Genomic DNA, 13,149 nt, shown 5'->3' on the forward strand with positions numbered 1-13,149 from the left:
TGGCAATTCATTCTTGAAACATTTAAGCATTTCCTAGGAACATGGAATTCCAAAAAAAGAATTGGGATTATTTTTAGATTGGGTATGAGGGGGTTAGTCCATCCCCAATTTCAGAATGGATAAGGTAGTGTAAGAGAACTGGGGGAAACATAACATACATAGTGAAGTTGCCTCAAAGTGAGGCGGGCAGCATACAAATGAAGATAAGATAATAAAACAAAATAAAATAAACTTTCCTCAATTACTCTGGACTGGGATCCCATAATCATGTGATTTGACCAGGACTAATATAATATGTGACCCTGTTGTGCAATGGTTTCCAAACACCTGGTTCATAATGATTATGGTAATTATGAAAAGAAAGTTTTACAAGTACAGATAAAATAGATAAGGAATTTTTCTACCCAGGAATATTGGGACTCAGTTCACAGCAAAGTCAACGAATAAATGGTTACGGCCCTCATTGCATGTGGAATGATCTTTTCTTTTTTTTAAAAAATCTCAAAATGATGTAGCTATTGAATTGAAAAATACATATCAATGTGGTACTGTACCTTTATTAAGTCACTTCAAAATCAAAAAAAGAGTGCAAGATATCCATTTCTTAAGTCCCTGTCATCAGGTAATTCACAAAACTCTTCCCAATTTGCCAAAAAAGGTGAGAAATCAGGTGGAAAAACAGCTGATGACCTCTTTCTATCGGTCCATCATAGAAAGTGTCCTCACATATTGCATTATAGTATGGTATGCTGCAGTGGTGGGTTTCAAAAATTGTTCGAACCTACTCTGTGGGTGTGGCCTCCTTTGTGAGAGTGGCTTGCCGCCCATGTGACCGGATGGGAGGGGCTTGCCGCACATGTGACCGGATATGAAGATGCTGATGACACTTGTCAGAACCACCTTAAACTACCTCGCACACAGCACTAGCATGCATAAGAATATGATGTAAATTTGTTTTCTAAAGGGCATCTTTGGTTTGCGTTAAAACAACTTCAACACACGCAATGTTCTGATTGCCCCACAAACGCAGTAGTCATCCTTACCTTTCACAGAGGCACTGAGTTTTATAAATATGAGCATGATAGTGTAGAATAATCATATCCAAGGACCAGTGGTGGGTTTCAAAAATTTTTGGAACCTCTTCTGTAGGTGTGGCCTGCTTTCCGGGTCCACTGGTGGAACCTCTTCTAACTGGTTCAGTAGATTTGACGAACCGGTTCTACCGAATAGGTGCGAAGTGGTAGGAACCCATCTCTGGTATGCTGGTTCAACAGCTGTGGACAGGAAGGCCCTACAGAGAGTGATCAATTTGGCACAAGAAACCATTGGTTGCCCTCTGACACCGCTGGATGACATCGCCAGATCTCGCTACTTTAGCAGAGTAAGGAAGATACTCAGAGAGGATTCACACCCTGGTCAGTGTCTCTTTGCACTTCTACTATCAGGCAGAAGACATCAAAGTATAGCTAGCCAAACAAATAGGTTTAAAAATAGTTTCTAGCCTTGGCTGTAAGTCTCTTAAACACAACCACAATCATTCCACACACACACAGAAATGTATGAGTAGTCTTTCTTTCTTTCTTTCTATCTTTCTTTCTTTCTTTCTTTCCTTCTTTCTTTCTTTCTTTTTTCCTAACTTGCATAGGGATTATTCTTTATACTATTTATGTTGTTTGTATTTTTTTGTCATGGGTTCCCCCAGTGAGGCTAAAACCCATTTTGTCGTATACATGATGTACACTGACAATAAAGGCTATAGTATAACCAGTAGCTCATGTGAAAAATCGCTTTATTACAAATATATATATATATATATTAATACTTATTTCCCTTATTGACAGTTGTGTAAAATAGATAATTATTTACATTGGAAAAGGGAAAAGATCAAATCTTAGGGCCACATTCTGTCAAAACCCCAGATCTGAGTTTCTAATCCCGGCTTCTAAAGATGAGTTATAAATTTCATCCTGGTTTCTGCATATCAGTCTTTCCTAGTTGCTCAGATCTTTATATCTGTTTATTAAGATGTTTGTCTTGTCTTCTCCCACTCCTGATTATTTGAATGAAACATCAGATCAGCGTAGGAGATGTCCTCCTGTAATAATTAAATGATTATTAGAAAATGAAATAAAATAATAGTAATAATTCAGAGTCATAACAAGAAAATATTGATGTAGCCAAACTATAGACAGTGGGCTTAATTCTAAGCATACAGGTGTGTTGTGGCCCAGCAGGAGCCGTTGGAGCTGCCACCACACTCCGACAGCGAGGGGCCCTATGAGTTGGCTCTGGAGGATGTGGAGGACCCTGGACAGGATTCTGACTCCGAGCAGGGCGCAGAGAGGCTGGTTGGCCACCAGGAGGTGCCTGAGCCTTGGACCAGTGGGGAGGAGACAAGAGAGAGTGAGCCGGACACCAGCAGTGAGTTGTTCCTGGATGCCCAGCACCGAAGAGCTAATAGGCATAAGGAACAGTTGCGCAATTACAGGAGGTAATTGCACTCAACTGGTGGTCATTAGGCTCCTCTCCAGACTATAAAAGGACTACTTGTGCACACACCTCTCTTGCAGAAGTCAACGCAGGAACTAATGTCGGAGAACATTATGGTGAGCTTGGCAGGCTGGATTGCTGCCACAGCTTATCTGTGCTGGATTGCTGCCCAAGCTTGTCTGTGCCGGTTTGCTGCCAAGGACCTGTCTATCTGTGAATTAAATGCCGTAGCGTATCTTTGGCTCAGAGTGTGTATTGTTGTGGGACGAGGGGGGTCAGAACACAGGTGTATTAACTATGCTGTTATATGTATATAAGACATATAAAGGAATATATGAATTGGGGTGCCATCTTACAAGAAGACTGCATTTTTCTTTCTTTCTCACAGCCAAAAATAAGGAACCCAGTCTGCAGAATTATTGACTTATTTATTAGATATTTCTTAAATCTTCTTGACCCACCCAAAGAAGGATACTCCTTTTCTGAATCTGCCCTGCATTAGAAGACATCAGACATATGACTACATCTACGGGATTACCAATAACCATTAGGAAAAGCAATAGCAAAACTTGAAATATTGTCCAAAATGGGGAAAGTAGCAAGCAAATATACCTGTGGTGTCTCTAAAGCTGGTGGCACTGAGTCCATGGGCTGGAAACCTTATGGGCAAAAAGAAAAACATTTTTTTTAAAAAAGACAGAAATGTCATTTTCTTTGCTTTTTTCTCTTTTATTTTACAATTTAGCTGGACTTTTCTCTTGATGCCCTGGGCTCTTGAAGGTTCTTGTGTTTATGTTCAGAGATATTTGAATGGCTAAGATCTCTGCCTAGTGTGCCTAGTATGCCATATAGCCCAGGTTCAAATCCCAGTAAGGGTATGGCTAGCTGATGAGAGCTAAATAGCTTGAAATAGATCTATACTAGTCTCCCTTTATTTATTTATCAGCACAAATAAAAAAAACACAAATATAACAAAGGCAACAGTAAAAATATTGGGTTTCTGTCGTGATGGACTCTTGTGACGAGCCAATTGACAGATGATGGAAGCAGTTAGCTTCCTCCCATAATTGGGGCTTACCAGGGGTTGTGACACTATATATATATTTGTGCTGATAAATAAAGGGAGACTAGTATAGATCTATTTCAAGCTATTTAGCTCTCATCAGCTAGCCATACCCTTACTGGGATTTGAACCTGGGCTATATTACATACTAGGCAGAGATCTTAGCCAGAGGTCTTAGCCAAAAATCTAATAGATACCTTTCACCCTGGCTTCGCTGATAACGGATAAGAGCCTGTGGCCTAATGGCTAAGATCTCTGCCTAGTATGTAATGTAGCCCAGGTTCAAATCCCAGTAAGGGTATGGCTAGCTGATGAGAGCTAAATAGCTTGAAATAGATCTATACTAGTCTCCCTTTATTTATTTATCAGCACAAATAATAAAAAAAAAACCACAAATATAACAAAGGCAACAGTAAAAATATTGGGTTTCTGTCGTGATGGACTCTTGGGATGAGCCGATTGACAGATGATGGAAGCAGTTAGCTTCCTCCCATAATTGGGGCTTACCAGGGGTTGTAAAAATCTAATATATATATATATATATAGATATATAGATAGATAGATAGATAGATAGATAGATAGATAGATAGATAGATAGATAGATAGATAGATAGATATATATATATATATATATATATATATATATATATATATATATATATATATATATATATATATACATACATATATCAAAGCAAATCAATAAACAAAATCATAATTGTAAATCTTGGGATTGAACTGCGACAGAGACAGATGACAGATACCATGAAAGAATTAAGATTACCTCCCACTGCTGCTGCTTCTCTCTCTGTCTCTGTCTCTCTCTCCTCTCCCTCCCTTTCCCTCCCCCCTCTCTCAGTAAGTAAAATCTTTATTACGGTCAAAGACCCGCAATACACATTAGTTTTTACACTATATTAAAAAAATACTAACATTAAAATATAATTAAAAAGTATTGACATTAAAAGTGGATAATAACATAATGGTCCAAAGATTGTTAGAGTCCAGATAATTGGTACCAGATGACAACTATACTTCTGTAGCCAATTTTTTTTCTTATGGACATTGCAGCAGCACAGAACTTCGCCACTGCATACGTGGTAACCGGGTTAGTGTCCTGGAGGAGAAAACCTAGATAAAAATGGTCTGCCCTCCCTGGCAATCTCTCTAATAAGGGCAGAATATGTGCAGACCTACAAGCTCTGTAGAGCTCGCAGTGTAATAGAACATGTGAATTATCTTCCACTTCTCCTTTGCCACCTATACAAACCCCTTCTGCTATAGGTGTTCTCTTATACCTGCCCTGGAGGAGTGCTGAAGGAAGAATGTTAAATAGCAATAGCAATTAGACTTATATACCACTTCATAGGGCTTTCAGCCCTCTCTAAGCGGTTTACAGAGTCAGCATATTGCCCCCAACAACAATCCGGATCCTCATTTTACCCACCTCGGAAGGATGGAAGGCTTAGTCAACCTTGAGCCGGTGAGATTTGAACAGCCGAACTGCAGAACTGCAGTCAGCTGAAGTAGCCTGCAGTGCTGCATTTAACCACTGCGCCACCTTGGCTCTGAAGAAAGCTATTCTTTGTTTTGGGGAGATCAGGTCATTTAGATATCTTGCCGATTGTCCACACACCCTGCTTGATTCTGTCCCTACTGTGGAGAGGCAACCTATTTAGTTCTTCTTGGAACTCCGTGTCGTCTCTCAAAATGTCTTCGTCTCTGCCCATTTAAAAAAAGTACTATAAAAATATATTGTTCTGAATCTCCTACTAAGATCATATATCACACATAATTATCTTACTAGATTTTGCCAAAGAATTTCCAAGGTTCCAAGGCCACTTTGGCCTATGAAAGATTACGGGAAAAGCAATGCCTTCTTGCCAATGGAGAGGCCATCGAATCTTTATTACATCAGAAGCTCTATTGCCTGACCTTCAACCCTAAGAAGCTAGAAGATAGGCTGGGTGCTTTTTCTGCCCGACTGGAAGTTAGTTCTTAGCAGTGACGTGCGGTGAAGTTTATACCTGGTGAGGCTCAGCTGGGCATCCTTTTGCGAAGGACTTCCAGCGGCGGAGCCTGGAGAAGCAGGCCGAGGCGGCGGGCGGGCGGGCGGGCGGGCGGCAGGGCAATTTGCATCGCGGGAGCCGCCAAGCGCCCAGGTCTGCAGCAAAGAGCCAGCCTCCTCCTTCTCCCCCACTCATCTCTCCTCTGAAGCACGCCCTCCGAAATAGCCCGCCGAACGTAAGCGTGCTCAAGAAGACATGATTGGCTGCTTCCAGATCAGGAGGCGGGAGAATTAGTGCCTCTTTTCCATATGAACTTCTTTGCCTTTTAACTCTTTCTTAACTTTTAGAAGGCGAAAAATTCCTCCTGGAAAGGAGGCCCCGAGTTCTCTCGCCTCCTGCTTTGGTTAACACTAAGCAGACACCAAGCCACTGTGAGCTGGAATCTGGTAGCGACTATCTTGGCTTTAATTATTTTAAAAAATATATTTAAATTTCTTTCTTTTTCCTGAGGAGACTGGTGAGGCTCCGCCTCCCTTGCCTCTAGTGCAGTGTTTTTCAACCTTGGCCACATGAAGATGTCTGGACTTCAACTCCCAGAATTCCCCAGCCAGCGAATGCTGGCTGGGGAATTCTGGGAGTTGAAGTCCAGACATCTTCATGTGGCCAAGGTTGAAAAACACTGCTCTAGTGACTGCACGTCCCTGATTCTTAGAGACATAAGCTGAATGTCATACAAAAAATGTCAGTCTTTCCTTGCATCTTTTTAATTCTATTGTGATTTTATGACCTTGCTAAATTTGCTTTCTTTGCACATTGTTCTGAAGATCCCTGGAGGGCCGATCTTAATCATTATTTCAATCAATCGAAGAGCAAGGAAATACTGCATCCAGAAAGGCTCAATGGTGGTTGCACAGAGCACATAAAGAGGAGGAGGCCTGTGAGTGGTGCTAGGTATCATCTTGACTTTTATTTTATTCCCATAGCTAAAACTGGATTCCAGAAGGATTAACTTATACTCTAGCCACCTTAGCTGTCGTATTAAGCCTTAGCATATGAATATTCCTATTTTGCAATCCAAAATGTCACAATGAAATAGGATATATTTTCCTGATGTTACCAAGCCTAGAAGGACAGCCTCGAATCCAAAGCCAGATCACAATTAGCAGCAGAAATGCCAGTATTCCTACGACAGACAAAGGAATTGCATAACGTTGACGGTCATTTGTATGGAAAGTCCTTGTCTCTGTGGGAAGTAGGGAGAGAGAAAGGAAATCGGTTTAGTCGCGGCTGCTTAGTAAACTCAAATCAATTCTATCTTGCTCCTCTTTTTACAAATTTGGAGAAATGGAATGGAAAGGGGATCCTTCTCTGCTGATTACTTTCAACTACTTCAACATTGCGCACGCAAATAAATTGTTTTACAAAGTTCTGATTTGTCTTGTGACCTTTTTAATGGTCAGATTGGCGATCAAGGAGTATTCCAGACGATATATAGTGTTCACATCTTTAGAAAGCTGACTCACTGAAATACTTAAGTGTTGTGGCCCAGGAGGAACCGTTGGAGCTGCCACCAGACTCCGACAGTGAGGGGCCCTATGAATCAGCTCTGGAGGATGTGGAGGACCCTGGACAGGGTTCCGACTCCGAACAGGGTGCAGAGAGGCTGGTTGGCCACCAGGAGGCATCTGAGCCTTGGACCAGTGGGGAGGAGACAAGGGAGCGTGAGCCAGACGCCAGTAGTGAGTTGTTCCTGGATGCACGCCATCGAAGAGGTACTAGGCGTCAGGAACAATTACACAATTACAGGAGGTGATTGTACTCAGCTGGTAGTCATTAGGCTCCTCTCCAGACTATAAAAAACTACTTGTGCACACGGCCCTCTTTGCAGAAGTCAACACAGGATTGAATGTCGGAGGACATTACTGGGAGCGTGGCAGGCTGGATTGTTGCCAAGCCTTATCTGTGTTTATTGCTGCCTGAGTTTGTCTGAGTTGCTGCCAAAGTCCTTATCTGTTTGTTCTGCTTGGCTTTCAGCCACCGAGGTTTCGGTGTCTTGCTATTAAAGTACATTCCAGTTAAGCTTGTCTCGGCATTCGTTACTGGACGGAGGAGGGGGTCAGAACACTTAATTATTTAATAGAAAATAATTTACCTGCATACAGCGTGGTGCTCAGATTCATGGACATACCAGATGAATTGAATCTGGCTTTGCAGATAAATTCCTCCCCACTGATGGAAACGTTTTTAGGGATGTAAAGGATGCTGACAAATGTTAAGGAACCACTATGGTTTTTCATTAAAAGAGTCTGTCCACCTTGGAGAACATGAGAGGCATCCCAGGATATCTGGATCCAGTTGGAAGCTCCGTGAACCACACAAGCCAACAGGCTGCCACTCTGTATTGCCTGGTCTTGCGCAGAAGGCTGTAAAATCATCATCCAGCTGCTTGAGGTATAACTGTCTGAGGAGGAGGGGGGAGAAGGAGGAACAGAAAGGGGCAACAACTCAATAGTAATAGCAATAGCAGTTAGACTTCTATACCGCTTCATAGGGCTTTCAGCCCTCTCTAAGCGGTTTACAGAGTCAGCATATCGCCCCCACAGTCTGTGTCCTCATTTTACCCACCTCGGAAGGATGGAAGGCTGAGTCAACCTTGAGCCGGTGAGATTTGAACTGCCGAACTGCAGATAGCAGTCAGCTGAAGTGGCCTGCGGTACTGCACTCTAACCACTGTGCCACCTCGGCTCTTATAATAAATAGATGACCCTTTGTAATTAATTGTTAAAGTGGACAACTGCTTTCAGTGGATTTGCTAAGCAGAGTCTTAGCCCTACTAGGTTAATCTGTATTTCCATTTCAAATCCATTATTTATCTCCTACTTATGCTATTTAATGACTGCAAAACCTGGACTCTAAAAAAGGCAGGTAGGAGAAGGTTGGATGCCTTTGAACTGTGGTGTTGGAAGCAGTGGTGGGTTTCAAAAATTTTTAGAACCTCTTCTGTAGGCGTGGCCTGCTTTGTGGGAGTGGCTTGCCAGGTATCTGAGTGGGTGGGAGTGGCTTGCCGGCCATGTGAGTGGGTGGGAGTGGCTTGCCAGCCATGTGACTGGGTGGGCGTGGCCAACTTGTAAAACGTGGTGAAACTCACTTAACAACGCTCTTGCTTAGCAACCAAAATGTTGGCTCAGAAACTCTGGCATTTGAAGCACGCAAGTCTTAAAGCTGTCAAGTTACAAGACCCTTGCACCCCTAACCCTTTAGAAAAAAAAACTCCAGGGGTGTTCAAACTTGACAGCTTTAAGACTTGTGGACTTCAACTCCCAGAATTCCTCCTCCAGTCATGTTGGCTCAGGAACTCTGGCATTGAAGTGTGCAAGTCTTAAAGCTGTCAAGTTACAAGACCCTTGCACTCCTAACCCTTTAGAAAAAAACCCCAGGGGTGTTCAAACTTGACAGCTTTAAGACTTGTGAACTTCAACTCCCAGAATTCCTCCTCTCGCTCTTCATCTTGATGATGTACGGACGGGCGGGAGGGAGGGAGGGAGATGGAACCGGTTCTAAACGGCACTGTAGATTTGTGGAACCTCTTCTATAGAAGAGGTTAGAACTGGCAGGAACCCACCCCTGGTTGGAGGTGACTATTATGGACTGCAAAAATAACAAACAAAGAAGTCCCAGACTGAACCTCGCCAAAAATATCACTTGAAGCCAAGATCAACAAACAGAGACCATCATAATTTGGTCATGAGAGGTGACTCACTCAAAATGTCGGTTACGCTGAGAGTGATCAGCAATAAAAGGAGAGTACTATCAAAATTTATCTGCCAAGGTACCTCTTCCAAACAATTCCAATAAAGCTGGAAAAGAAATGCTTCGAGGAATTAGAGTACTAACAAAATGTATCTGGCAAGGTAAAAAAGCAAGAATAAGTCTTGTTCCAAGACTCTAATAATAGAGGAGGCTTTGGGTTGGCAGACTGGAGTTATATTACGAGGCATCTGCACTACCAGGCTAAAAAAATGGATAACTTCAAAAAATAGACAATTATTAACTTTGGAAGGACATGATTTGCAACTGGGATGGCACGCCTTTCTATGGTATGGGTAAAATAAAATACACAAATATTTCCAAGGACACTATATTAGAAATGCTCTGTTTTTAGTATGGGCAAAAATTATTAAGGGATAGATTTAGCATGGTGGCCGCATATACAAATACAATTTAAGATGTGAAAAAGATGCTAAAACATATGATTTTTTATAAAGAACCAAGAGAATTGGACCGGATCCTAACAGGAACTGATGAGAAACTAATTTTAAAAAATTTACAACTATCTACTGAATATTAGAATGGAAGAAGAGCAAGTAAAGGAAACAATGATAGTGCGAGCTAGAAACTTTGGTTATTCTATAGAATTGGAGAAATGCCAAAAGCTGTCGGATAGAAATTATAAATTAACAAGGTCTACTGCATATAAAGAAAATATATACAAAATGTTTTACATTTTGTGGCCCTTCTTCCCACCAGCAAGATGTTTAAAGATATGTCTGCTAAATGTTGGAAGTTTAATCAGATTCTGGGTTCATACTACCATATGTGGTGGACATGCCCAAAGGCAAAAAAATATTGGGAAAAGATACATAATTCGATAGAAAAAATGATAAAGGAACATATAGATTGAAAACCAGAAATATTTCTGTTGGGTATCACACCAGAAAAATATAATAAGGGACTATGTATCTATTTTTTTTCTCTTTTTTTGTAAGACGCCCGGAGTCCTTCAGGATTGGGTGGCATATAAATTTTATAAATAAATAAAATAAATAAATAAAATAAAATAAAAAAAATAAATAAATAAATAAATAAACAAACAAACAAACAAACAAACAAACAAATAATACTACACGTGTTAACTGTGGCTAGAATTGCATTTGCACAACATTGGAAAAGTGCGGAGATCCCTACAGAAGAGAAGATAATTTTAAAAAAAAACTAGAATGTGCAGAAATGGATAGATTAACATTTAATTAAAGAGAAGGAAAACACAGAATATTTTGAAATATGGGATTCGTTTTATCAATGGTTAACTAATAGAAACAGAAGTTAGAATGTTTAAAATTATAAGAGAAGGATCAACTTTACTATGATGGCATTACGGTATATATTTTATTAATATTAATTAGTATCAATAATTAATAAGCATTAATATTATGATGAGAAAATACTGTTGTTCTATGACTACTACTTATGAATATTATAGCTATGATGATGATGATTATTGCTCAAACTAATTGTAACCAGACAACACACTGTTTATATCGACATTGAAACTGTTGCTCTTTCTATATTTCTGTTGGGTTTCATACCAGAAAAATATAATAAGGGACTATGTATCTAATACTGTGTTAACTGTGGCTAGAATTGCATTTGCACAACATTGGAAAAGTGTGGAGATCCCTACAGAAGAGAAGATAATTAAAAAAACACTAGAATGTGCAGAAATGGATAGATTAACATTTAATTAAAGAGAAGAAAAACACGGAATATTTTGAAATACGGGATTCGTTTTTTCAATGGTTAACTAATAGAAACAGAAGTTAGAAGGTTTAAAATTATAAGAAAAGGATCAACTTTACTATGATGGCATTACGATATATATTTTATTAATATTAATTAGTATCAATAATTAATAAGCATTAATATTATGATGAGACAATACTGTTGTTCTATGACTACTACTAATGAATATTATTGCTATGATGATGATGATTATTGCTCAAACTAATTGTAACCAGACAACACACTGTTTATATCGACGTTGAAACTGTTGCTCTTTCTATATATAGCAAAAATAAAATAAAAAATAACTTTAGAAAAAGCAATAAAAGGAGAAGGAGCCACCCTAGTATCTGCTGGCTGGACAATATATAAGTTGACACTGGGATGACCATGGCAGATCTAAAGGAGGCAGTGCAAGACAGGGGGGCATGAAGATGCTGATCCATAGAACGGCCAAGGATCAGACATGTCTGAATAGCTGGCAATAACAACTTACCTCCCACAATCAAAGAAAATGCACCGGCAAAGTTTAAGGAATAGACATTTTGGGATGTGTCTGCACACAGATATAAGCCAGCGTCCTCCATTTTTGCGTTCGAAATTTCTAGTGTCAGCGTCTGACCTTCAGCCTTGCAGTTAAATTTCGACTTGCTGCCACTAAACCCACAATTATTGGTTAAAAGCCTTAGTTTAGTCTCTTCTCTTTTATACCAACGCATCTTAGGTACGTTGTCGGTGATGTTCTTTGAAAAATTGCACACGATTGTGGCATTTTCCCCAACGTCCACAAACAGGAACTGATCATTTTGAGCTTTGTATACTGCGAAGACAAAATAAGAAAAAAAATAAATATTGGGATTCTAATTTTAACTTGATGTCAGATCAGGGGCAGAGAAATCAACGATCACATTCACCTCATACAGATCTCTCCAGGTGGTCTTGGGCCACAGGTTGTGAGGGCCTGTTTCCCACTAGAGGAAATATATACTATAATGGGGTAAAGTAAGTAATTTAAAAGGCAGCATTATTCCTTTGGTAGGATACTATAGTTCTGTCAGGTCCAGTCTAAGAATGACATAGAACAAACCATCCTTTATTTGCCTACATCCAGTAGACAGAATCTTGCCAGACTAAACATTTACTGTTCTCACCCCAACAGATAGGCGCTGGGAAATTCTAGAGAATGGCTATCCTAACTCTCTTCCTCTGTATTCTAACCAGGACTGGGTGCTATTGCCTTTTGTTTCACTCCCTCCTTAGAATGTGATCCTTCCTTCTTAGGAAGCTACTTCACTGTATTCGATCACAGCACCTCAATCTGTAGGCACCATATCCCGCACATCTTCACTAGAATAAAACCATAACAACACATAATCAGAGTTGTGGAGAAAACTCTTTAGGAAATGTGTATTACTGGTCTTTGACCGTAATAAGGATTTTACTTACTTACTTACTAACTAACTTATTTACTTACTTACTTACTTACTTACTTACTTACTTACTTACTTACTTACTTACTTTAGGAAATCAAGTTAGAGAACTTCAAAAGCTTTTGTGGCACTTCAAAGACTATCAAGTTAATTGCATTTGTTTTCGTGGAATGAAAACTGCTAAATTGTTATCAGCCTACAAGATACCACAGTTTCACCCCCCACACACACACCTTTTCCTGCCACATGAAGAAAATCTCTTCTCTGAATCAGATCCCAAAGTGCTTGTTTAAGAGGTTTCTGATAGAACAGATCGGACTTACCGATGGAGAACAGGATAAGGCATTTGGTGAACTGCATTGCTAAAATGAGCATCCAAAGAAGGGTTAGTAATTTGTGTACCAGATGGGTGGTAACAGTGTTGATAGTGAGCCATCAAAAAAACAAAAAACATTGGTGGCATGTGATTCACTCTTTGGTTAACCTAGTGATGTGGATTCCGCTGCCTGCATTTCACCCCCTCCTGTCTGACTTTTTTCTTCACATCTTTAGACCAGGACTGAGGGGTATTTTTATTGAGGTCACAGTTCTTCCTTGT

General features: G+C 40.1%; 1 protein-coding gene across 1 annotated transcript; it reads right to left on the bottom strand.

The window, feature by feature from the left end:
* Positions 1-1,891: 1,891 nt before the first annotated feature.
* Positions 1,892-13,049, bottom strand: LOC148043380 (uncharacterized). Its single transcript, XM_087726929.1, has 6 exons — positions 12,875-13,049; positions 11,618-11,941; positions 7,715-8,023; positions 6,680-6,805; positions 3,103-3,149; positions 1,892-2,095 (listed from the first exon to the last, which is right to left on the bottom strand). The coding sequence occupies exons 1-6, from the start codon at positions 12,924-12,926 to the stop codon at positions 2,021-2,023; spliced, it is 933 nt and encodes a 310-aa protein (XP_087583055.1). The 5' UTR covers positions 12,927-13,049; the 3' UTR covers positions 1,892-2,020.
* Between the last annotated feature and the right edge of the window lie 100 nt (positions 13,050-13,149).

The sequence above is a fragment of the Thamnophis sirtalis genome, unplaced genomic scaffold (assembly GCF_051295495.1).
Source record: "Thamnophis sirtalis isolate CommonGarterSnake01/CBP01778 unplaced genomic scaffold, rThaSir2_p1.2 scaffold_12, whole genome shotgun sequence".
NCBI lineage: Eukaryota > Metazoa > Chordata > Lepidosauria > Squamata > Natricidae > Thamnophis > Thamnophis sirtalis.